This window comes from Vanessa tameamea, chromosome 12 (assembly GCF_037043105.1).
Source record: "Vanessa tameamea isolate UH-Manoa-2023 chromosome 12, ilVanTame1 primary haplotype, whole genome shotgun sequence".
NCBI classification, from domain to species: Eukaryota; Metazoa; Arthropoda; class Insecta; order Lepidoptera; family Nymphalidae; genus Vanessa; species Vanessa tameamea.
Window position 1 is genome coordinate 1,312,201 of NC_087320.1, and position 27,045 is coordinate 1,339,245.

At 32.3% G+C, this 27,045-nt stretch overlaps 2 protein-coding genes across 2 annotated transcripts; both read right to left on the reverse strand.

Moving 5' to 3' along the window:
• Positions 1–832: 832 nt before the first annotated feature.
• LOC113402415 (uncharacterized) lies at positions 833–7,606 on the reverse strand. Its single transcript, XM_026642655.2, has 10 exons — positions 7,479–7,606; positions 6,601–6,762; positions 5,260–5,422; positions 4,989–5,110; positions 4,146–4,390; positions 3,719–3,873; positions 2,479–2,599; positions 1,746–2,035; positions 1,035–1,162; positions 833–960 (listed from the first exon to the last, which is right to left on the reverse strand). The coding sequence occupies exons 1-10, from the start codon at positions 7,546–7,548 to the stop codon at positions 848–850; spliced, it is 1,569 nt and encodes a 522-aa protein (XP_026498440.2). The 5' UTR covers positions 7,549–7,606; the 3' UTR covers positions 833–847.
• Positions 7,607–16,070: 8,464 nt separating this feature from the next.
• LOC113402411 (putative transporter svop-1) lies at positions 16,071–23,454 on the reverse strand. Its single transcript, XM_026642651.2, has 10 exons — positions 23,286–23,454; positions 22,044–22,205; positions 21,436–21,598; positions 20,749–20,870; positions 19,385–19,629; positions 18,636–18,790; positions 18,162–18,291; positions 17,365–17,663; positions 16,981–17,108; positions 16,071–16,225 (listed from the first exon to the last, which is right to left on the reverse strand). Exons 1-10 carry the CDS (start codon positions 23,437–23,439, stop codon positions 16,089–16,091), a joined length of 1,695 nt encoding a protein of 564 aa, XP_026498436.2. The 5' UTR covers positions 23,440–23,454; the 3' UTR covers positions 16,071–16,088.
• Positions 23,455–27,045: the final 3,591 nt, after the last annotated feature.

Below are 27,045 nucleotides of genomic sequence, written 5' to 3' on the forward strand. Positions count from 1 at the left end.
AGCTACTTGTCAAGCTATAGGCTGTGAGTTTGAAACCTGTACGAGTCGATAAAAAAATCTGAGGTTCTCTATCCAGAAATTATCTTTAACAGCCCAGGTTCTAGCAGTTGGAAATGGTAACTCAGCGGGTTATGAGAGTAAATTTGTGTTTGCACAGTGATGCGCAGTAATCGTCCTGGCGGCCAAACTTCACATTATGTAAATCAAACTACTACTACTAAATACTGTTCGGCTACTACGCATATTCAAGAAACGAATCGTTTTAAAATCGTTTTGTTTATTATTAGTAGTATTGGTATATCAACGATGTTATATTTAATTAAAAAATGACGTCGGTTACTGATATAAATATAATGAGAATCCAATAAATATAGGAAACTACAGATTTATAAAATTGAAATTATTTAACTCCAAGCTCAATTAATCATAAAAACCAAAATGTCCATAGTAAGCCTCCTCATTAAGGTGTCAGTGGTCACTACAGAGCCTTATTTTAAACTAAAATTTATTCTTACATACTATTACTATACATACAATCTGTTTAACATATGCCGAAATAAGTTGTATGCGAGCTGATATATTTCTTAAATATCTTTGATAACGAATGGACACTGTATCAGTTGATGATCACGATGACTTAGATAACATGAAGTTTTTGGAATTTGGGAAATTTATCATGCTTAATTAGGTACTAAATAAAACTTATAGTAGGTTTTTATTTTTTTTTAATTTGTCTTTTTTTTGTTGTTTGAATTACTTTAGTAGGTACCTATTTACAGTAAAATTAACTTAAGTAATATATCTTAACACAATTATTATAAATAAATGAGCTTAAATCCTAATAATACTATAATTCAGTTCTTTCTATTTCATTTTTCTTGTTTGTTGATATATTGTTTTCAATGTCATCTGTTTTCGGTGATTTGTCCGGAGGTAAGAAGAATGATACCAATAGTCCAGCTGAAAGAGGAAATGTATTGAGTAAGTTCATTTATAAACAAACAGACGTAAATCATGAAATACAATTTACTTACAAATAACAAGAGCAATGTATCCGGAGATCATGGGTGTGCAATAGTCAGCGAGTAAGCTGGCAATTAATTGGACGCTTATAAATCCGAATCCACGTGCAACTACAACGGACAAACATGTCGCCATACCCCTGAAACAAATATTTTTTGACATACGATACTTAACAGTAAATAAATATCCCGCGACTAATCAAAGGTCAGACAATGATTGTGTGATATATGTTATACGTGTTGCCATGGTTAACACTCGTATTTATTGTTATTCGGGTTGCTATGGGAAACATCATTCTTAGCAATAAACTAACAAGCAATTGAACGTGTCCACAAACATCTCAGATTGGACTTTGTGAGCTTATTTTTTGAAGCTTTTATGTTTAAGAGGCATAATATGTTTGATTTTCCACCAAATATGAAATTAAATTAAAAACAAAAAAGTACATGTGAAAAATTTGTTCAATTTTCAGCTTTTTAAATATTTTATATAAATTTTTAAATTAATCGGCTCTTTTTTTCAACAACTCAATATTCGAAGATCCGTCTTTATGTCAATTTTCATTATATCAATGATTTGTTATTTCTTTGAAGTCTATGTAGTATTCAATTGTGTTTATGTCAACTGTAATTCTATTAGAATTTAGTCATCTAAATAAGTTTATATACCAAAATAGACAAATAGGAACAATTAATCATTTTATTATTTAGAAAAACACTTACCTCAAATATGTAGGGTTTAGTTCAACTATATAAGTATTGATGTTGCCCAAAATAAGCGCCACGTATAAAAAGAAGTAGAACAGAACGATGCTCATAATTGGAATCTTGATAAATAGGAGGATGATTCCACATATTATAGCGACGGAGAAGACTAGTATGGTTGTCTTTCTCTTGCCCAGAGGTCCTACCACAAAAGTAAGTACGATGTTCAAAGAGCCGGATAGTCCAGAGTAGCACATGACTGCGTAGAGGGTCATGGGTTTTATTACGTTATCACAATCGGTTGTAGTCTGTAAAGAAATAGAGAAATATAAATTAGGGTTTAAATTTTATTTTTTATTTTACTAATATTATTATTCATTGTTGTCAAATCAAAAAGATAATAAAATAATTTTATAAGCTGTCAAATAATCTCGTTAACCACTATTGTATAAACAATATGCAATAGGACTTTATAATTTACTTGCTCACTCAAATTTAAGAACTCATTATAACCGAAAAATTACTTTAATGTTGCCATAAATTGTATAAAACGTTTTAATTTTTTTTATGTTGAGTCTTTGTTAATTTAAATAGATTTTTTTAAATCACAATTGTACCGCTTTAATTTAGCAGAAATAGCTACATGTTCATGAACTAAAAATATGAAAGACAAAATATTTATTTCTTATTTTTTGTATAAGATTGTCTATAGAAATAACAATAATCATTTATAAGTTTTTGAAAGTATTACAGTGCTATTTGAAGCAGTGGCGGCTGTACTTGCAACTTGACAGAAAGTCTTTCCCGCGCTATCTTCTCCATTGAAGAAGGCATTTGTCATCGTCGGTACCCACATCGTGTAGCCCGTTGAACTGAAATTATTCAAAATCTTTTGTATTTAAATAAATTATTCATATCAAAGCATATTTTAAAAAACAATTAAGCTTCAATAACGCAATGGTTTATGGGCCGACTAGTGATGTAAAAAGTTGTAAGATCGATCCTGACCCCTTCGGCAATTGTAAATAGGAGCATTTAGAGCATTCCTTCTTTAGTAAAAATACAATTTTTTTACATAATACCAATCAATAATGTACCAACGCAATAAATAAACATGTCTGTAGTGTTACTGGCTGATAGGACGTTTAAAAATGGCTTTCTGCGGCCATTGATAAACGGGTTTTTGAAGCTACCGATTAATGAGGATTCGACAAACACGTACATACGAAGTACGAACAAGTCGCGAGAAGCCAGCGTAACGTCAACATGAACTAATTCTAATCGTTGAATTTACTCTGATTTCTTAGATACGACAAAGTCAAATAAATATGCTTGGTTAATATTATTTTAGATTAGTTAGTAGAAAATCTTACTTATTATTATTATTACTACAGCGGAAGTTTGCATACGGACGTTTAACTGAATAATGCTCGAACGAAATTCGATTAGTTTGCGGATACATATAAATGATACATTAAATTAAATAAAATGTAATGTTTGTGATTGTCATCATGATCGATTTGACATAACTCAATTTAAAGTTAAAAACGATACTGATTGATTAGATTTATTGATTAATGGTTTTCGATTATTTTTAGTCATATCCTCGATAAAATCTTTGAAATTGGAAATCGATTTATCTCTTACGTGCACCTCTATTTGGCGCGACTTTCCGGCGACGTTTCCGGCGTGGTACGGTTTGTACATTTGTCGCTCGCGGCTTTACTCGCGTTTGAGGGGGTCGTCAAAAAAACGAAGCTTATGTCCATCCCTAGAGTTCAAACTTAGTCCATACCAAAATTCTTATAATTCGTTCATTTATTCATTCATTTATTCATTCAGTTTGGCCGTGAATTTATTAATAATAGTATATATATTTTATTAATTATATTTGGTTATATTTCTAACTGGTCTCCCATTAATGATTATCTGTTATTTGTAAATTTTTAATTATGTAGTTTAGAAATTATAGATTCGGTAAATTTACTTACGTCATATAAGCACAGAGCAGAATGTAGTATAGTTTCAGCGAGTTTTTAAGAAGAGGTGGTTTAAAAAGCGGTGCTGTTTGATTCCACATTTTACGCAAAAATGACGCATTTGCATTATTCGGTGTCTCAAATTCTTCTAAGAAAATTGATTTCACCTAAAACATACGAAGTATAAAGTGTTAGGAATATTACATATTAGTAAAAAGTGGTTAAATTGTCTATATCTAAATCCCATTGTCTCTGATTAGATATATATAATATTTGTCAGTACATCAGAAGGCTATTTTAGGTTAGAATCTACACCGAGGGATTCTGTGTAAATATTTACTTAACAAGATCAAGTATTAAATAGTGAAAATTATACATAAAGTTTTATTTCATGTAAAAATATATATATTGTTAAATAATATGATTTAGTATAACTTACGGGAAAACTGTCCTTGTCTAGTCCTTTATTCCACCTGAATATATTTTTTAGACATTCAATAGCAGCTTCCTCCTTTCCTTTACTGAGTAAAAATTTCGGACTTTCTTGAAGAAATATAATTCCAACAACTCCAATGATGCCCGGCAAGCTGATGATTTGCAGCAGCATTCTCCAAGGTCGGTAGGTCATTGATAACCAAGATACATCAATGACGAAAGAGATCCCAGTTATGGGTAGAGCAATAACTAGAAAAAATAGTAATAAACAATTTAATATTATTTTCAATGTGTAGTTTAAATTTACAGTATGCGAAGTATTGTCATCACGGAATATGAAATATCATCTGATATTTAAATTATATTTTACAGCGAAACTCCCTCGCTGTTCCAGACGCTAGTTTATAAAGCAACTAAGTATTTAGAAGTTATTGAATTTTTATCATCATTATTCTTAACATTGTGACCAATTATTGCTGTCTACACATATTTTAAATGCCTATACATATGGATAAGATGTGATATAATTATGTCAAAGCCCTTCAATCGATAGTAGAGCTTTGGGCCTAGAGATAGTAGGCCTTTCTAACTAGGTAACACCCACTCATGATACATTCTACCGCCAAACAGCAATACTTAGCATTATTGTGTTCCGGCTTGAAGGGTAGTTGAATCAGTATAACTAAAGGTATAAGGGACATAACATATACGTTCTCAGGGATGACATTGTAAGAGTTAATATTACAGTGCCAATGTCTATGTTGAACACCTTCCATCGGCTGGCACATTTGCTAGTATGCCTGCTTATTTTCAACTAAAATAAATGTTAAAAGTTAGTTATGCTCACCACATATGACAAATTGCACGTACATTGTCGCACTCGCCATTAAGAACATGAATCGACCTCTATATCGAGCTGGAACACTTTCCCCGAGCAGAACAAACGCAGCTGCATTTGCTGATGACGTGCTGAAATAGTAACAAGAGTTTTTCAACTTCAATTAATAAGTACAATATCGGTAAACCTCGTGGATTTGCTGTTCCACTCGATGTGGATTACTTTGAATAACATATTGAGGGCGATTAATACCTTGTTGTGTAATTCAAGTGGTACTTACAAGCTGGCTGAGAAAAACTTGAATACGGCCAAATATATGTAGTTCGGAGCTATACTGGCAGCTAAGTTTAGGAGCATTCCGATTGGCATAGCTATTAGTAATGTTGTGCGTCGTCCTATGGTATCAGCGCCGAGACCCCACGCGTACGAAGATATCATCACTCCTGAACATAAGAGTACATACATTAAAAACATTTTTAGTTAGCATCGTTTACAAAACGTCTGGGATTCTTTTTTTATGTGTTCATTGGCACGTAACATTTTCAAAGGGATTATTCTGGTATCTTGGTCGTCTAACTAAAAAATATGCTGGGGGAGTTTATGACCTACATTATGCGTAAGCAATTATCGAGAGAAATGGAGCGTAACGAGGTTATGGTCTGTTTGTAACCTTACCTATTATTATACACTCAATTATACAAATGAGGGTATATAAGATGTTTAGTATATTTATGCATGAACATAACTGAAGTAATTGCCTGTAGATGTCCCACATTGGCTGTCCTTAGGCCTCCAGTCCTCCTGAGCAAAGAGCTATATACATATGTTTTCACCAGATAAACGCAGGTGACCTCTCAAAGATTTCCTTCATCGTAGATCAAGAGATGATTATAAACATTTTTTTACATTAACAGCCTGTAAATTTCCCACTGCTGGGCTAAGGCCTTCTCTCCCTTTGAGGAGAAAGTTTGGAGCATATTCCACCACGCTGCTCCAATGCGGGTTGGTGGAATACACAAAGACATGTTTCTTTGAAATTAGACACTTACAGGTTTCCTCACGATGTTTTCCTTCACCGCCGAGCACGAGAGCAGCGTTTTTCACGTATTTTAACTACTGGGCCGTCTTGACTTTTTTGTTTTAATGTGTTTTTAAATTATTGTATTTCTATTAATAGTATTTATAAATAAAATTACCTTTAATTATATACAAATAGAAATAAAAGCCTACTGTCAAAATGATCGAATGGAATGCTGGCTAAAATGTTAGCAGCATTTCCCCGTTGAATTGCATTTGATCCTAAATATGTATATTATGTAAAAGGTAGGCGGACGATCATATGGGCCAACTGATGTTAAGTGGTCACCAACGAGCACAGACGTTAGCGCTGTAAGAAATATTAACCATTTCTTACATCGCCAATGCGCCATCCACCGTGAGAACTAAAATGTTATGCCCCTTATGTCTGTAGTTACACTGGCTCATTGACTTTTCAAACCGAAAAACAACAATATTAAGTATTATTGTTTGGCAGCAGAATACCTGAGTGGTTGGTACCGACCCAGGTGGGCTTGCACAAAGTCCTAACACTAAGTAAAATAATTTTAATAATAAAATTTACCAATTAAAGGCACCGCAGAAAGCAGGCCCTGTTGAGAAGTCGTGAGCTCCATGTCACATGCAACACTTGGCAACACCACGGAGAACCCGAATATGTCGATGTACATGGCTAAGATCAGTAGGCAGCATACCAGCAACATAGTAAAGTTGTATTTTCCAAAACCTGTGCGTATATTAAATAGTCAATTTATTTTTTTAATAATATTCAAAATATTCATCACAAAGGGGCTTTAACAAGTACATTCGAAGCTAAGCTTTGAGGGTGATATTTTTTCAAATAATAAAATCATATAGAGGGGTGGAATGTCTCTGGATAACTAGGGGATTCGTTCCTTGTTACCTTGTCGATGATGTCTCAATTGAGTAGCGTGTAAACAAATTTAAAATCAAAATAAAAAAAAAACAAATATTCTCTTCAGAGCATTTTGGAATCGTTATATTACAAGATTCATTTGATCGTTAAGTATAGACATTAATCGGCAAGATACATACAGGGTAATGTGTATAAAACGTTAATATTCTTATGACATATTATAATATTCTTATGACATATTATAAAAATCTATATGAAAATATGTTACAATGAAATAGCAAGTCAGATATAAGGGCATTAGATTGGCATTTATAAACTATTTTTATATGTATCTAACAAAATCCGCGGCTTAAAAGATGTAAACAAAACTTGTGTGTAAAATAAATAAATAAAATATTTATAGGTTTCCAAAATATAATAATGTCAAATATGACTGACGAAGATTAGCCATAAAAAATAATAATAACAAAAGTTAAAGTTGGACATTAATTATTACAAATCAATATGTACGTAATTTTTGAAAAAGAGGACGAACGTAGATACTTTTTAGAAAGAGTAAAACTTACCAGTTATATTTAACGCGTCCTCGAAATTACATTTTTTCGGTACATTTTTATAATTTTCATTCACTTCCATTGTGTTTGGGATTTTATAACAGCATTTAAAAAATAAAATATTTAGTTAATGAGATTATTTACAAAGAAATCAAGTCATCAAGTTATTTTATCACTTATAACGGTATGCCACCATAATCAAAATTTAGTGTAATAATTTGTTGAACTAAAATAACATGCTTATGGCAACGTATCAAAGTAAATGAGGCAATACTAAAACTTCTTTAATAGTTATTGATTTCAAGTAGCTATTCAGACTTCAGTTTATCGCGGGTTTTATCGAATACTTTGTCCACAGAGTAATTTCTTACAGAGTTAATATTATTTAATTTTCTTTTTTTGTTAATATTTGTATATATAGAATTAGTTTCCAAGCCTTTGTTAGTTACTTAATCCATCTACTTTTTTTTAATTGTTCGCAACTATTTTAAAAATTATAATTAAACAATATGTAAATTGAAAGCTAAACTAAAACTGTAAGTATAAACAATCAGTATGTGTTTATTAATTAATTAATTACTTAACTAATTACTTCCAATTATATGATACGCCTCCTCTGAAGTTGCAATTTCCAAAAAATCCTTTTTTAGAGAGTCTACGTCGCGAATGGAGTAACTGATAAATTTCAAACCAATCGGACCTATAGTTTCAGAAATGATAATACTTATATATATGTATAGATTAAATTAGACTTACATATTTTTTTTTTGACATTTCAAATAATTCGTAATATTTTAAAATTTTTAAATAGCCTTACGTTATACGTTAGCTTTAAACTTTAAACTGAAATAATATGAAGATGACAATTCTATTTATTTATTTAAATTACAATAACAAAATAAACAGTTAAAGAAATATAATAACGTAAAATATATTTAAGCAAAATAAAATGTTTAGATAAAAAATAAATTAAATTAATTCCATTTCCAATTACATGTAATTACGACATCCTTTCGTTAAGTTTAACGATTAAATATAAATAAATTCCTTTGTTTTTAATTCTTGCAAGGCACAAGCCTTTATTTTATTATTATTATTAATAGCAGAACATGTTAGACTAGGTAATGATAACGGTAAAGGTGATGCTTAAATAATACAAAGCTATAAGCGGGCTATTCAAAAAGTGTAAGTTTTTTCGCAAACGGTATTTTAGCTGGTGACGCCAATAAGGGACGGTAAATATTGATCTCTAGATGGCTTTGGGCGGCTTTGACCACTTACCATCAGGTGACCCATTTGCCAACCTGGCTAATTATTTTAAATAAATTCCATATACAAATTCAAATTTTCCACTAATTTTTTATCGATAATAAAATATAGTATTATTAAGTTGAGGTTTTTTTAGTCGTCGTCGTTTATTGTACGTATTATGTAGATGTTTTATTATTATTTAATTTGATTTCCTTAACCGGTTAATGTGTCTATAAAGGTGTTTTAGGTACTCTAAAACAACACGGAAGATAATATAATATTTCATGTAAATATCTCTATCTTAAGATAAAAAAATTGGAAAATCCAAAATTTCTCACTTTAAAATTGCTGTTGTAATAAAATAAATTGCAACTTCACGTGGAACTATCAATTTTGTATACACTCTAGCAGTGTCATGCAGTTTTTTTTTAATTAAATGAAGGGCATAGATAGTATAAGGGGACCCGGTGGTCTAGCACCCTAAAATTTAAACTATTTAAAAAAAAAGCCATTTAGAATGACCTATTAAAATTTCAGACAAATCGGTCGAGTAGTATTTTTTTTTTGGCTTCATTAGACGAAAAAAAGTAGTTTCGAGATAAACGCGTTTAAAGTTTCAAATAAGTATATTCTCAAGAAATTATATTGAAATATGCACTTATCATTAATCGGCGTTCCCAGCACCGTAAAGAATTCCCTCCGTCTTTTCAAATTATTTTCTTGACTCTTGGTTTTTTTACGAGCAGTTCTTGCCTCTTCGGAGGCACTCGTGCTTTGACGATCAGCTTTATAGATTCTTCGCTTGTCACGATCTTGGGCTAGTTGACCGGCGTATGGGCCGATTTTAATACCCATTACGTCCATAATATTCAAAATAGCTTTAAACCCTTCGTTAAACGTACAAGCAGCACAATATGCAGCGATGTCCACAATTTTTTTCCAGAAAATTGATGCTTCGGTGCAAGTTGCCAGACGCAAGAGTTGAAACTTTCATTGTTAATTTGAGTGTTATTGCCGAGACATCTTTTTAACAGACTTTCATCCGTTAAACCCTCGTAAACTGGCTTCAAAATAGGTTGAGCATCATCATCCAGAGTAGGTGAATTCTCATAGGTGTCCAAAGTACCCGTAGTTTCGCTTTAACGAACAATAGAGCCTAACCCTGACCTTGTATATAAATAAAGAAATTCTTGGAATTTCGTCCCCAAATTCCAATAGTATATATTTAAAATACTATACTTTCAAAATATATATATATAAAAAAAAACTATTTTTCGAAAATTCTAGACCACCGGATCCCCATAAGGGTCTAAAAAGAACATAAAGAAATTGATATTTTTGGGCCAGAAACGTTCTCAGAACAACTCATGAACGGTTCATCATCGGAAGGCATAAAAGACATTCATTAATTTTTATGAAAATTGATAAGAAAATGACCACGTGCCTACTTTATAAGCTGAATTTTAAGTTATGACATCGCTTTCTTGGTTCGTAAAGTTTTTAAGCTTAGAAATAATGTCAATGAAATATTTAACGCAGAAACAATCATTCAAATTGTGTCAGTAATTATTGATATAAACGCGTTCAACTACCAAATATTCCTGCTATAAAATATAGAATGTATAGATACGGACTTAAGCGCAGACGCAGACGCAGACGGAGACGCAGACGGAGACGCAGACGGAGACGCAGACGGAGACGCAGACGGAGACGCAGACGGAGACGCAGACGGAGACATATAATTATAGATAATGAGACTATTTTCGTTTTCAATTATGCTATTTTTATAGTGAGCTGAACACATTTTAGTAGCTGTTCTAATAACAAATACATAAGTTTATTGTCAAATTATCATAATTTAAGTTGTTTATATCATTATAATAACACTATTCGGATCATGGTAGTTTTTTCCAAATTAGTTTTTAATCAAAACCATTGAAACTATTAGAAACAATTAGGTTAATTATTGATAAGATGCTATCAAAGATAATATTTGTTCTTTCGGTTTTTTGCACCAAAATTTCTATAAGCGGTATCTTTGGATATTGTAAGGTAAATGAGATAATACCTATCTAGAAAGATATAATATCTTGTACGTTGGATTTTAACGCGAGATTAAGCGGTTTTCTGAAATCAGACAGCCTTCAGACTTCACTTTTACTTTTATCGCTCTTGGTCTTTCTAGGTTGCTTGTTTCTAATGCTGGTAGAGTTGAAATATTGATGATTCAAAAATGCACTCAAATTTGAAATATATTTAATTTTATGTGATTTGATACGATGTTTTAAAACTGTACATGGTAGTACAACATCGTAGATCCTAAGGTTAGCTGGTAATAAAAGGAAAGGAATATTCTATATAATATGTAGATGTGCATGTAGATAATTAATTACTAGTCTGGCTTCCTGCATTGAATTAAAATAAACAATGACAATAATTAAAACAAATTTAATCATCTGATACATCTATTTCGGTTATGTTATACTTTTAATTTCTAAGGATACGTTAGTTTACTCTCATAAGGCTCTACGAAGAGTAAGGGACTACGAAATAAAACATGCTTAGCAAATCTTTGCTACAAGAAATTCAATTAAAAAAACACTTATCCCTGTAGCTTTGCTAACGGTACCTATTTACAGCTTCATCTACTAAGCAACCGACTTCATGAAATTTGGCCTCATAAAAAGTAGTACGAATTGGTCAAAAATGGTCAGTGATTTTTAGTAACCGGTCAAAACTTGGAAACTAGCTGCAGAGAGGTAAACTTTAGAAGGAAACATTTTGCTGGCTGAAATGAAACCTAAAGATCGAATCTAAAATAATTTTAATTGGTGATGAATTGCACCAATCACCGATTAATTCGAACCATTTTTTACTTATTAGATACAGGATTTGCGGAAATTTTAGCGAATTATAATTCATCGAAAAAACGATTCATCGATCAACAGTAAAAACGTCGAAAATTGTTCACCGGAAAACAATAAAAACATCGAAAGTTCCATGATTAGTTATCGTTTGACGAATTGAAATTCGAAGAATTGTTTCGATGAATTTTCAGAAGACCATTAACAGACGTCGGTGACGTCATACTGTGCTCCAATCCAAAAAGTTCAAGCTTTACGCTATTTAAAAAGCATAATACATACATTCTCTTATACTGTATCTGTACTTAGAAGTTACTGTCAACAATTTAATCTCTTATTTGCTTGACTACTTGACTTCGTGTAAACCCTGTAATATGAATTAAATTATATGTATTTACTAAATTCAACTCATAATGTTTATTATGTAACGTTTTTTTTATAATTACGTACGTCACTACTTATTTATGTGAATATTTAACAATAGTTTCACTGATGGTAAGGATTTATTGTTCTGTCATTGTTTGCAAGTCTGAATTATACTCATATAATTATATGTATGTACTTAGATTATTTTGATTTACATTTTGTAATATTATATTTGTTTTTTACTGGTGATTTATAGTTTATAGTGATTCTCAACACATATATTACGTAAGTCATAGATTCATTCATACTCTATACCTAGGACAGGACAACAAGAGTTTTCTACAGCACTTGAATGTACCAGAATAGATGGAAAATGTACGTAGTCATTGTTATAGGTCGTTATGAGATAATCGGGGAAACCATATTTATTATGCTGTCATGATGCCGATTACTAAGATTTGATCATTCACGGATTTATTTTCATCGTAATCGGTTCAGTAGTTTCATGGTTAGATAACAGCTTAAATTGACGTGCTATAACCGACGTTCGTCCATTTCCCGAAAACTATGTGATAGATGGCAAACGAGCAGGAGGCTCACCTGATGGGAAGTGATTACCGCCGCCCATGGACATCTGCAACACCGGGGCGCTTGCAGATGCGTTGCCGGCCTTAAAGGAAGGACTACGCTCTTTTCTTGAAGGTTCCCAAGTCGTATCGGTTCGGAAAAACCGCCGGCGAAAGCTGGTTCCACAGAGTGGTTGTGCGAGACAGAAAATGTCTTAAGAATCGCGCTGTTGCGGATTTTCGGACATCTAGGTGGTGCTGGTGAAACTTGGAATTTTAACGAGATGTCCGAAGGTGTGAATTGAGCAGCCGGGATTAATCCAAACAATTCCTCGGAACATTCCCCGTGAAAAATTCGGTAGAAAATGCATAGTGATCCAACATCTCTACGCAAAGCCAAAGCATCAAGCAGATCGGAAAGGGCTTGATCGTCAATAATTCGAGCTGCTCTACGTTGGATACGGTCAAATGGAAGGAACTGGTACTGGGGCGCTCAGAGGTGAGTACTCCACTTGAGGCAGTATTTGCGCCTTGTATAGTCTTAGGCGAAACAGTAAGTAATAATCCAAGTCAATACGTATAACATATCAATTTTAAACGTTCACCGCAAGTATAAATTTCCGTTCATACTTTACGACTTTATACCTACCTATTTTTGGCAAATTTTATTAATAAGAGGCTTCCAGGTACTAAAGGAAATATTAGCAAAATTGATTAAATGTGTGATTTTTATGAAAGTTTTTTAATTGGTTTTTATATTACAAACTAGTTGTCGCCCGCGGCTTCGCTCGCGTTTTAGGGGTTCGTTGTCAAGTGTTATGTTAAGGAAACAATTATTTTTTTAAATTAATTTTTAAGAGATACCAAAATTTTAATTTCTAAATAAAATATAATTTCCGATGAAAAAAATAAAGCCTTTCGAAAATATAACAGAAAATTCCCTAAATAGTGACTAATAATTAAGAAAATTAGATAATATTTGATATTTTTTTTATTAAAAATATTAATTGAAAATGGAGGGGGGCGCCTTCTTGAGTAAATATGTATAGGTACTACGAAACTTTGATCTCAATGCCAAACTTTAAAAGTATTTCACTTTTTACCTTTACATACTATGTGAGCCAGTCGCAAGCATCGTTATCATTCAATAATATAATTTGTAAGTACTTTATTGTAATTAATTTATTTCTTTATCACCTGAAGTTGTTTATCGCTAAGTGTAAATAGTAGGTACTCACGTTATTTGGGTTTGGCGCCGAGTTAATTATATTTTAACTTAGCCTATTAATAATTTAAAATCTCGTGTCAAACCATTGACGAATAAGGCATATTACTCAAAACGATTATATTAATGATATAAAAAGGGTGGACTTAGTATTTACAATAAAAAAAAAAGTGACAGTTGTAATGTCATTTTGAAGATCTTTTAGTTATATGTTCTTTTTTGTGTAAATATATTAAATGTAATAAAATTAAGTTGTGAATAGTCCAATTGAGTGATATATCTTATTATATATAGTTTAGAGTACTAACAATTATTTGTAATTTATCCTATTATTAACCCTTAATGTTTGTGTTGTTCTAGGTTACGGATTAACAAGGAAATTACTACTACTATACTTGGCTTTAAAATTTAATTGAGTTTGTTATCTCAGCCATACCGATCAATCTCATTCGTGTCTTCTCCATCCTACGTGACATTGGTGAAATAATCTGTGCCCTGTGGCACAACTAAAAGCCATTAAACTAAGAATTGAATTGAAAGAGTTATATTTGTATCAGTTGTTGTATCGCTTGGAAGACCTGCGTACCAAAGGCAAAGTCTCCTCTATGACTGCGCTCACATAATAACAACACAAACATACTGTATAGCCTAACACTTTCCTTAAACTAGCTATCACGGTGTGAAACATCCTTAACTATAAGTAAATTTATCGTAATATATTTATTAAGTGTCCGGGAAAACAAACAAAATTTACCAGCTTATAATATTTCTATGATTATATATGTTTATAATATTATATGGTTATTTATTATCAATCACGTTATTTGCACTATTGTTAATTATGATAAGGACTCAAGTTGAAATTGTTAGGAGTGGGAGAGATTTTTTAGACGACAGATAAAACGGTGTAAATCATTGGAGTAAACAAGATGCCTGAGTCTGTGGTTTTAGTAATTCAACGATGACAATAATTATAGAATCTATTTTTCATCATGAATGTTTTAATGTTAATAATAATTGTTATTAATTATTATTATTAATAATAATTATTAGTATCACATAGACATGGATCGTCAAACACTTATGAGTTTCAGATTTTTGATATTTTTTTTTACTTTAAATTAAAAAACAATCATCAGAAGTACATAAATAATATTTTTAGCATGTCTTTTTTAAATAAATAAATCTAGTATTTATAAATTTGTTTATGAGAATATAAATTGTATGATTTTAAATGCTCTATGATTTATCCAATTTCATAATGCCAATTCACCCATAACCTGGGAACTCTAGTAAGTGTTGTAAAAGGTAGGCCTACCTACGTACGATAAAAGAATTATGTAAATTAAAGCTAAAGTGACTAAATACATAATTTTCCTATTTTCATTTGAATTTCATATCAAGACAGAAATAATTGACGTTAAATTAAAATAATTAACTTTTATTAGATAAAAGTATTCGGTTATTTCATTTTAACGTTATAACATAAATTACATTAATTAGAACTTAATCACTAACTCTATAATTGTAATATTCGTAAATATCATAATATATTATATTGTTCTGGCGGTATTTCAATCAACGTAGCTCGTTCGCGTAGTTGCAATAAATGTTCGAATACGGCATTATGTTAAGGAATTATTGAATCATGTTTTATTTGGACAAATAATAGAATTATCAAATCATGTTTCACTTTTTTTACTAAAACTAGTAACACCATCAACATTTTTAAATATTATAGTTAGGACAATACTAGGCAGTAGAGTCTGACACACCATTACAGTCACTCACAACAATGGGTAGTAAACGCACTTAACAATACAATTTACAGTTCACAGCACTATATAGTTTATCTTCAGAGATTGACATTTGGGATCATTCCATGTGTAGTTGGCACGTTTATGTGATATTTGCGGAAACATCAAAAATTTGGTCGAAAAAGCAATGTTGCAACGCAACTAATTTTGAAATTTTTGTTCTTTATCGATTATTATGTGATGGATATGTTTAATACTTGTTTGTTTTTCATTAGGCACTTTTTCATCTGATCAATTAGTGTATCGCCGGTACAAGGGCATTTTCATTAGCATTAGTAACGCCGACGATACGAACTGCTCACTTCATTTGGTAACGTTCCATTGACAATACTTTTTTTCAGTACATAGTCACCAATATCAATATCACATCAATATAGTAAATACGATTGTACTTGTTATTCACTTCAGAAGTGCTCTATCATTAAAAAAAATATTCTTTTTAGATTCACTCGAGTTTTTAACCTTTAAATTTAGCAATTGTACAGGTTGTCTTTTTTTATTTGAATTAAAAAAAAAGAGTTGTGTAAAGTCCATCAATGTCTTTCTTTCCTTTGATCGATAGTATTTAAACTGACATTGCTGTCTAACTTCACTTCGTTTTGTGTTGTCGGTAATGTTTCTGTGGTCGCTTTCGTGTCTGGAGGCAAGAAGCACGCTGTAGCTAGTCCGACTGTAACAAGAATTGATAAAACATATTTAAAAAACACAAAATTGTCAATTTCTAATTGAAAGGTTATCGCTCGCGTTTTAGGGGTTGATTGTCAGTCATTAGGTATAATAAATAGCCCTAGCCATTGTAGTTCAAGCTCGCACATACCAAATTTAATAAAATTTGATTCAGGTGGTTTCATAATGAAAGAACAACAGACAAACAGCTTTATTTTCGTATTTAAGTATAATATAGACTTTGATTTACAATTTATTTTGAAAAATTGGATTAACATATAGGTACATGATTTGACGAACGTTGTGTCTCTTTAGGAAGATTGGCAATCATTAGAGCGATTTTAACTTTCACTGGTCTATGTAAACCACGGTCGATGTCGGGAGAGTTCTATCTAAAACTAAACCTGCAAATTGCTGAAATTTTGCTTATTTTCTGTTTATTCTTTATAATAATTTAGAAAAATTATAGACAATGTCACATATAACTTATCGACTTAACACGAACGTGTTTATTTGTTCATTATTTCGATATTTGTTCAGGATAGCCCGGTTGATTGTAAGCTACCTCTGTCATACTCATACCAAAACTGTCCTTGCCACCTAAGATGAGAGCTTTTGTACCTGTTGCGTTTACATTGATTCATTCTTTATAAAGCTGCAACATAAAGATGCTACATTACTGTGTAAATTAATTGGTATGAAATTATGTAGACCTGTATAAGGCCGTACCAGTAAAAATAAATAAATACAAAGACTCACTGAGTACTAGCACGATGTACCCGGACATCATGGGCGTGCAGTGGTCAACGAGCAGTGTGGCGATGAGCTGCACGCTGACGAAGCCGAAGCCGCGCGCCACCACCACCGACAGGCACGTCGCCATGCCTCTGGAACATTAGCACATCATTTGCCATAAAAAATGTAATGAAACACACAACGTAATAGAGCACGACTAAATATCACAGACTCAATAACTAAACGTGACTATATTCTACAACAAGAACAGATTCCTAAGATGCGTACAATTTGCTTAAATTATTTCTATACGAAATCCATGCGATCTCGTTTTTAATTTCTAAGGTATGATTTTTGAACTAAATTGCTAAGAGTATGATAGGACTGAACTGAGACTGTTTCTCTTACCTTAAATAAGTGGGATTCAGCTCAACCAAGTAGGTGTTTATGTTTCCCAAGATCAAAGCCACATATGGGAACATGTAGAATAGGAATATACTGAGCATTGGTACCCTCACGAAGAGAAGGAATATCCCACAGGTGACCGTGACTATGAAGACCAGGAGAGTGGTTTTCTTCTTGCCGAGGTAGCCTACGATGAACGTGAGAACAAGGTTCAGGAGTCCACAGAGTCCCGAGTAAACCATCACGGCGTAGAGTGTCATCGGCTTGAACACGTTATCACAATCGATGGTAACATTGGACGTCTGTGGAGTACAAATAAATAGTGTTAAGGAGCTTTATAAGGAGGCATAACCTATAAAACGAAAGTTACTTTTTTCCTATTCCATAATATAATCTTTAGATAAGTAAATAAGGCAAACATAGTTTAATATTTCACACCGAGTCTAGTTTTGACTACCTGTAGTGCTATTCTATTAGAACTTCTCGTTCGTTGAAAATTCAACATTGAAATGTTGTAAGCCGACTTCAAATGATACGCCATTTTGATGAGCATTTCCTTACAATATTATAATTATTATACAAAAAGTCACATACTCGTAACTCTGGCATATGTCGCTCCTGTTATGCACTGCAGTTTCGAAAAGGTTATTAAAGAATAGCTCTAGTTTCAGTTTGATTGTCTGTTAACGCGGCTACGACAGCGTTTTTAATCTGAGGTCACTTACCCCTCACCTTGTACCTTTATGTAATTCTTGTGAGCAAAATGATTGTTTTGGTAAAGATATTTATATACAACGTACAACACGAGCATACTGTGAAGAACGCCGGGCTGCTGCGCTGGCGACTTCGCAGAACGTTTTTCCCGTGACGTCATCACCGTTGAAGTAAGCATTCGTCATAGTTGGCACCCACATCGTGAAACCGGTAGATCTGAAATTAAAAAACATATTTGTATAGCTTTTTTCGTATTTTTGTTTATTCACTATGTTTATATCCAGATTTTGATTGTACATTATAATTTACATTTTGTATGATTATAATTTTTGTATCTGTCTTAATCATTTTTTCCGTGGTGGCGTGTTGGAAGAAATATCTACAATGTGTAATCATGCCTTCTTTAATTAGGTCCCTTTAATGTTTTTTTTTCTATTTATTAATTTTTAGTACGTATAATACTGTGATAAACATATAAACAAGAAGACAGGTTGGCAGATCGGTAGGTGAGCTATGAAATTGTAAGTCATTTGTATATAATTCTGAAAGTGATGTCTTACGTCATATAAGCGCAGAGTAAAATGCAATAAAGCTTCAAGGAGTTCTGCAGAAGTGGTGGCTTGAACAACGGCGCCGTCTGATTCCACATTCGTCGCAGGAAAGAAGTATCAGTGGTCCATTTTATTTCAGAATTGTCTAGACACACTGACTTCACCTACAACATATATGTGATGATTTTTTTTTTACATTTTTATTTTCATAATAATAGTTTTAGTATTTTAATTTTGTACGTGTTTTTTTCTTGTTTATGGACAAATGAATTAAATAAGTTTGTCAGTAATTGTCCCAATAGTATATTATATTAGTCCACACTAATCCTCTTATTGAGGGGAAAATTGAGCTTAATCCAATATCCTACCATAATGCCGATGGTGGATACCCCAGTTTCCACACGATATTTTATTTCAGAGCCGAACACGAAATTAATTATAAAAACAAATTGAAATTCAGCCGAGCTGGTGTGCTGGATGAGTTCAAATATAGAATCAGCTTGTTCTAAGCACAAATTCTTCGGTTCGGTTCTTAAATGCGGTTTTTCAATTTATGCAAAGATTTATTAAATTATATGACAAAAACTTTTGTAAAAAGAATCCGCTTTGATAATCAATTTACCGTCATAGGACTGACAAATTCATAATTATAAATATTGTAACATAAAATGTTAGTTAGTTTACATCCCAAAAATATGACAATCACATAACAAAGCATTAATTTCATTGGAGATTTAAAATAGTGTCTATATAATTACCGGATAATTATCGTGGTCCAGCCCTGTGTTATAATGGTACATCTTCTTCAATACGTCTACCGATTTATCCTCTAAACCCTTGCTGAGAAGAAACTTGGGACTCTCGTTAAGGAAAAACATGCCAGTGATTCCAATCAAACCCGGAATGCTGAGGATCTGCATCAGTAGTCGCCAAGGCCGGTACTCCATGGCTAACGCGGGCAATTCAATGTGGAATTTTAGTTGAAAGACTGGTAGAGCTGGAACTGTACAAAAGGCACTTTAATGTTATGTTATTGATTTGCGGTATACACGCTTTAAAATGAGTATTTTTAAGATGTAAAAATTATAAAGTATTTACTTCACGATAAATTTCATCCATTACTCCGAATCGCTGTAAATAAATTAAAATAAATAACCTTTTTATACCAGCGTAGTTATAACTACGAAGCTTAGTGTTCTAGGGTTAAGAAAAAATAAACATAGCACCATAGATCCGAAATGGTTGGCGAACTATGGGCGATGAAATACGGAGGTTTATATTATTTATTTAATAGATAGCGTGAGTTCCTTTTGCGTGTAATGAAAATGGCTCATTCACTCAACAAATAAAGAGCAACATAAATAAAGTGTATTAATTTTTGGCGTCCCGGACGTGTTGCACAAAACTACACCTTACGTTTTACTTGGTGGTAGGGCTTTGTGCGAGTCCGTCTGGGTAGGTACCACCCACTCATCAGATATTCTACCGTCAAATAACAGTACTCTGTATTCAATATACTATACAAAACTATTTACTCTGTGGCCATAAAATGGTTGCATATAAAATAATATAATGTACCAAATACGTCATACATAAATTGCAATCAGAGTCTCATCAATCATCTCGTGTTTACTAATCAAATGCAACATGATACTGAACGTTTGATTGATACTCGTAATACTTGCAGTTAACTCATTGATCTCGGTTAGCCATAACAAAGTCGGTTTATTTTAGTGATTTATGCGCACTGTATTTATTTTTATAATGTAAATTATTTAACTACTTATGTACACTAATTGTCAGAAAAGGGTAACTACTGAGTTTCTTGTCGTTGTTTCACAAAAGAATGTTTTTTTTTTTAAATTATTGCAATATGAAATTAGTTTAGCCCTCCCCGTGTATCGGGGATCCCCTACCATGGGATCGCACAACACACAACAAAAAACACTGTCAATTAATGCTTAACCACTAAAACAACTGCGATGGGTAACTCCGCGTGAATCTGATAGGCTATGGGATCGTTTCGAAAGAAGAAGTATCCTTACCCTTCTGATTTGTTGATCCGATCCGATCATGAGACGAAAGGTGATTATCGAGGTGGTTTAAAAAATAAAATACTTACTACAGATAGCGAGCTGTCCAACCATGGTGGCGCTCGCCATTAGAAACATGAATCGGCTTCTATGAGCTCTGGGAATAGTTTCCCCGAGTAGAACGAAAGCAGCAGCATTAGCTGACGACGAGCTGAAACAAACCCTTCATCATTAAACTGTATTTAAAAGTTATACTGAATTAGTTGCTTTAAATACAACATTAATAATAATCAGTACACAACATCTTTAATAATAATTAATAGACTTTAACAACCTTACTGAAATACTTTGTTTAGCGGTGTTTAATACTGATTTATCTCTTTCTGTCATAATTAATTTGACATTTGTAAGAAGAAGACATCATTTTTGTTGTGTTTGTAACACCTTTCTTCTCGTTTTCTGTAATCTGTGAGAGTGATTACGTAAAAAGGGACGGAAGTGTGTAACAGGATGCCGGGGAAGCGCGCGCTATTTGATTTGACCAATGAGCGCGCGCGTTCCCAGAGTTAGCCGTCAAATGTTGCTAACCCATTTTCTTATTATTGGCTTATTACGAAGGTGAGATGTCCGATGTTACACATTATATAAGATTACTGTGAGGCTCGTAACAGTATTTTGACTAATTTACTCCTTAAACAACATTTATTGGTAAAGGTATCAATTTCCAGTGATACACAGCTTATTTCTCTATATACATTTTTAAGACATAAACTTACAATCCCGCTGAAAAAAACTTCAGTACGCAAAGTGAGATATAATTAGGAGCTATGCTTGCTACTAAGTTGAAGAGGGCGCCAATGGGCATCGCAATTAGTAGGGTTTTTCGTCTTCCCATAGTATCTGCACAGAGTCCCCAGGCATACGAAGATACCATTATACCTAAAAAAAATTAAGACAGTTTTTTTTTCTCCCCTCATGGATAAAAGTAATCATACATAACGGATGTAATAATAATAATCCTTTGTTTTCAAATTTATAACTCAGTTCAAACACCCAAATCGTTGGACTTGTACTTGAACAAAATTTATGGCAATATTTTTAATAATTTTACCTCTCGTAAAATGAGTATCAAAGATCTATATAAATCGAGGGATAATATAATATTTAAAAATTAACTAGGTTAAGTTATATATAACTACATTTGTTGCAAATAATTTTAAATGTCAATAATTGGATTATTTATTTTATTTTGTGTATATGTTTACGATAATAAATACGTATCAGTTATTAATAACTAGGTTTAACTCTTGATTGATACAGAAGACACAATAAGGAATGAGAAGTGGCTCGTGAACAAAAATTGCCATTAAAATGCCCCGCTTACCTATCAACGGAACAGCTGATAGCAGTCCTTGTTGGGCAGTCGTGAGGCTCATGTCACAGGATACACTAGGTAATAATACCGAGAACCCGAAGATGTCGATGTACATCGCCAGGATCAAGAAACAACATAGTATAAGCATACTGTAGTTGTATTTGCCAAATCCTGGAATCCAAATAATTAAAAAATAAAACGTTGCGACAGTTAAAATACCTTATATTTAATATACTATAAATAGTTTGTCATTGGAGAAGTTTTTATTGACTACGCTAAAGCTCGTCGTAAACAAAAGAAAATCGGTTGACAAATAAATAAGAAAAATACACTGTACTGTCTTGTCTTTGCCGATTTATATGTAAATAAAGAAATATATAATTTCTCGTTTATTTAGTGGCTAGCTAATGGGGCTGCATCCCCGTGGTCCTGGTTTCAAACCGGTTTCTCTGACAAAAATTTTTCAGAAACCACTCAAAGTTTGGATGTTAGCAGTGTTAATATTCCCGTGTTTCGAAAGACGCCATTAATCGTTTCTCTTGCGCCAGAACTGTCTTGATCGTGTCGGATTGCCCTTATATTAAATTATGTGAGTAAGGGAACAGAAAGAGTCCAGGGACTGTTCGCGGATACATTTGATCAATATAATCTTTCCTTTTTTATAATATTGATAGGCAGACAGGCGAATGGGCCACCTGGTGGTAAGTGGTGACCACCGTGGTTTTTATTCAAGTAGGCTCATAAAGGCACTTTTGATTCGTCATGTTACAGTGTTGAATTAATTGAAAATCGTCTGTAGTGTAAATAGTTGAAAGAATTCAGTAAAAGTTTTGACAGATATTCTAAACAAAGTATCAAATTTTGGTGATGAAGAAACAGAACCAGAAATATATGAAAATATATTACAGAAAAAAATTTGAAAGATACGGTTTATTTGTATAGGTTTCAAGTAGATTTTATTAAAAGTATGTAAAATAATGCCCAATTTTTACGCTTTAAAATTTAGTCAATCAATTTTTTAATTCATGCATTCAAGTAACAAAAATATTAAAAAAATAAAGTATTCATCATCGTTCGTCTGTGTTCAGTTGAGCTATTTTGTAAGAACTGGTGCACCAAAAAGTTACATACATTTTACAGAGAAGTTCTGTTGTTCTCCAGTTCGATATTTAAAATTACAAATTACAAGAAATTCCGGTAATATATTCGAACATTTCAAGTTCAATTGGTGTAAAAATTTAAAACTCATACCGCTAATGTCTAAAGCATCTTCGAAAGTACATTTTCCATGTTTCTCTTTATTAAGTTCCATTATTTTGACTTTAACAAATGACGAAATGATAAAACACGAGTATGCTATTCGATGTCTAGACACTTCTGGCGTAATATATAAGATATCGCCCATGCTTATTTCTTTGTTCTTTAAATAGATACAATATTTAACTAGTATTCAAGGTAATGATTTTTAAGTATTCAAGGAAAGATTTAAGCTGTATTTTGTTTAGTGGTAGCTTTAAATATTGAATTAAAGTGTTACATTTGACTTGCTAAGATAGGTTATTTCCAGGACCTCAAACGCATGCTGCGGAGGCAGGATGGGAAGCGTGCTGGTTCAAACTTTATTTATTATAAATTTGTTTTATATACCATATAAAGCTAACAAAATATATTTTGCGTGTACTGTTAGCGTCTTTGTTCAAACTTTATTAATTTTGTATTTTTCTAGTACTCATTTAAAAAAAAAACCACAAAAATAGTTTTGGATGGAAGTTTATTCTTATTTTTTATAGTAGCAGTAGGATTTTATAATTAACTAGCCACCCGCCCCGGCTTCGCACGGGTATGTCTTTATATACAACATTCACAGTTTTTCAATCATTAGACAATACAAACCGCTATGTCCTTGCGTTTTAAATCTTGATCTTTATTAAATGCACAATTTTTTTACGTGCGTTAGTGTGGTACTTAATTGGATAATAATTAATGATGTATTGCTTAAAATCGTTTAAAAAAGAAGCCAATATTTCTCGTAAAATGGATCTATCTTGTAGGGTTGCAGCCAGCGTTTGCAATGTAAGTGCAAAAAAATTTGTTTATTTACGTCATCACATTAGAAATCTCTTTAAAATTATCAGTGTTTCTCTACTACATTGTGCATGTATTGTACACACATGTAAGAAGGATTTTTCAGACAAATCTTCCTCTTGAATCTATTAAAAAAAAGATTCACGCGTTCGAACCACTGTATTAGGGTTCAATACAGTTTTAATCTGTTATATGCCGTTTTTTAACATGAATAACACTAGCAACTGCTACTCATTAATATTACGACTCAACGTAGTCATCATCGTCAATGTGTGACGAATATTATTAAACAACGAATTGACGTAACCTACTGGCATAAATGGTTTCTTTCGACGTCAACACAATTCAAATTTCGTGTACATAATAAAAACATAATCAGCCTGTAAATTTCCCACTGCTGGGCTAAGGCCTCCTCTCCCGTTGAGGAGAAGGTATGGAGCATATTCGACCACGCTGCTCCAATGCGGGTTGGTGGAATACACATGTGGCAGAATTTCGTTGAAATTAGACGCATGCAGGTTTCCTCACGATGTTTTCCTTCACCGCCGAGCACGAGATGAATTATAAACAAATTAAGCACATGTAAATTCAGTGGTGCCTGCCTGGGTTTGAACCCGAAATCATCGGTTAAGATGCACGCGTTCTAACCACTGGGCCATCTCGGCCAAATTTCGTGTGACGTAGCCTTATGTCAAAAAGACAAAACTTGAGAATTGTTCAAATCCAACTGCTTGTTCTAGTAATTAGCGCGTTGATACAAAAAAAGAACATTATGAGATGAACTTTTTAGCATTCCACGGATTCACCGAGAGGGTGCCGAATCAATGAGCAGAAGTTCGAGCAATTTCGGGTCTAACGATCCAGGTGTACGTTGCAATTTCATCATCATACCTAACTATTAATAAACAATAAGGTACTTTTTTTTTATAAATAATAAATGAATAATTTATAGATAAAAAATTTTGTGCGAACAGCGTACAACGTTATAGGCGTTTACTAACGTCACATGAAGTAATCGTATTTCATGGGCTTTATACAAAGTTGAATCGTCATTGTATTTTAATATAGACTCTCTACTGTCACTAAAAATCATCTCTTTATATCTTATCAGCGAGATAAATAATTGAACATAGAGCGGTTTCAGATTTATTGTTTTTTATGAAACAAAAAAGCAAATCATTTCAGATAATTATTTATTTTTGTAAGTATCGTTATTTACTCTTTATATATCATGTCGATCCAGTGACTTGAAACTTTTTGAATATCCCCGGAATTGAATGAAACAATTTCAATCATCATTCGTAAAGTTAAAATGGTCGGTTTTTCGTAGGTTATATTCAGCTTCTGTTATTGTAATGGATTTCAAAGTAAATGCTTTTGATATTGAGTTAGTCATTCGATTTTTTTGCTATTGAAATACATATATTTGGTAGATGTATATGAATTATAATTCGTAATTGCTATCTTAAAATACGCGAGTCTGAGCTATTTTGTTATTAATGTTACAAAGGCTTTTTGTTTCAAAATAAGTACATTTTAGTATATATAGGTATATTTTAGTATATTTAGTATATATACTACTACCGAGATTATTTTTCTAGAATCTAAATTGCGATAGTGATACCATTACATTTAATAGAGTTCTTTAAAATTACGATACACGATACATAAGTATTGACGGTAGAAGATGTAATAGTCTACTTGAATAAAGTATATTTTGATTATGTAGTAAGTACCTAGACAGCGGTGGCGGCGGAGAGATAACTGCAAAAGAGAGTGTCATGCCAAAATCAAAATTAAATTACGCATTATTCAGGTAGGTTTTTATGAGCACTTTTGTATTGTCATTTTACATGATTAAATTAAATGCTTCAACCGACCTCAACCGTAATTGAAACACAATTTTTTTCATTTCATATTTTAAATATAGCAACGCGTGTATTTTGCGCAGCCTGTATATATGTTTATACATTATCTTGTCAACAATATGTAGCTAAATGTTAGAATTGTTTTCTAAATAATCAAATCTTCTTCAGCCTTTGTATATTTTTGTTTGCATTGAAGTACTTTTATGTGCCCGAATGATTTTATTTTCAGCCAGCAATACAATCATTTTTTTATTACTTATTATTGGATTCGTATTTTGCAATTTTTTTTTACCTATAATTATAATAGCCTATAAGTATCCTGTTGTATGTTTTTTTTATATATTAAATAGTTCTTAATAAATATAAAGAGTATGAAAGTACAAGAAAATCCGATCACCCCTTTCAAATTCTGTGTTCCTGGTACTATTGGTTAAAATGGCGGATTGATCGATCAAAAAAGCGAACGTCGCCTTGCTTGCGACCAAAAAACATTTTGGAATGTCGATTAATAATAAAAAAAATGAAATTTGCGAAATACATGCACTTATGTGCACGACGTGTAAATCTAGATTATAATAGAAAAAGAAACCAATTCTACTTATTGCCTAATTTCAAAGTCACGAAAAATAAATGTATAAATTTATAAAAATATATGTATTCAAATAGATATAGACAAGAACAACAGACATCAAACAAGTCTTTACATTTTTTTAATTGTAATTAAACAAGGAAGACTCAGCAAGATAACCTTTAAAAATAAAAAATAAAAATTACTCAAATAGTGTTTTTTTTTTAATTACAGTATTTTTGTGATTTCAATTTCGATTGACGGGAAATGTATTTTGACTTTTTTGACTGTTTTTTTAATTTCTATTACATTACTTAATTCAATTTTTGAAAAGTACAGAATTGATCTCCGTTAAACTTTATCAACGGTATGCACACATATCTTTATTTCGTGAATTAACATAAGAATAATAATAAAATATGTTGCCGCAATGAGGCAAAAAAAACAACGATCTGAAGCACTCTCTAATCGAAAGGGAGTCGTGCAATAA

Bases quoted from the DNA above. Each gene is read 5' to 3' on its own strand.
- LOC113402415 (XM_026642655.2), bottom strand. From the start codon at position 7,548: ATGGAAGTGAATGAAAATTATAAAAATGTACCGAAAAAATGTAATTTC. The intron at 5,423-6,600 runs GTAAATTTTATT...TCTTATGTTCAG, and splicing joins TTCTGCGGTGCCTTTAATTG to GAGTGATGATATCTTCGTAC. The intron at 961-1,034 runs GTAAGTAAATTG...TTCCTCTTTCAG, and splicing joins ATACATTGCTCTTGTTATTT to CTGGACTATTGGTATCATTC.
- LOC113402411 (XM_026642651.2), bottom strand. From the start codon at position 23,439: ATGGGCGATATCTTATATATTACGCCAGAAGTGTCTAGACATCGAATA. The intron at 19,630-20,748 runs GTAAGTATTTTA...CCTTTTGTACAG, and splicing joins TGGACAGCTCGCTATCTGTA to TTCCAGCTCTACCAGTCTTT. The intron at 17,109-17,364 runs GTAAGAGAAACA...CTAATGTTCCAG, and splicing joins CTGAATCCCACTTATTTAAG to AGGCATGGCGACGTGCCTGT.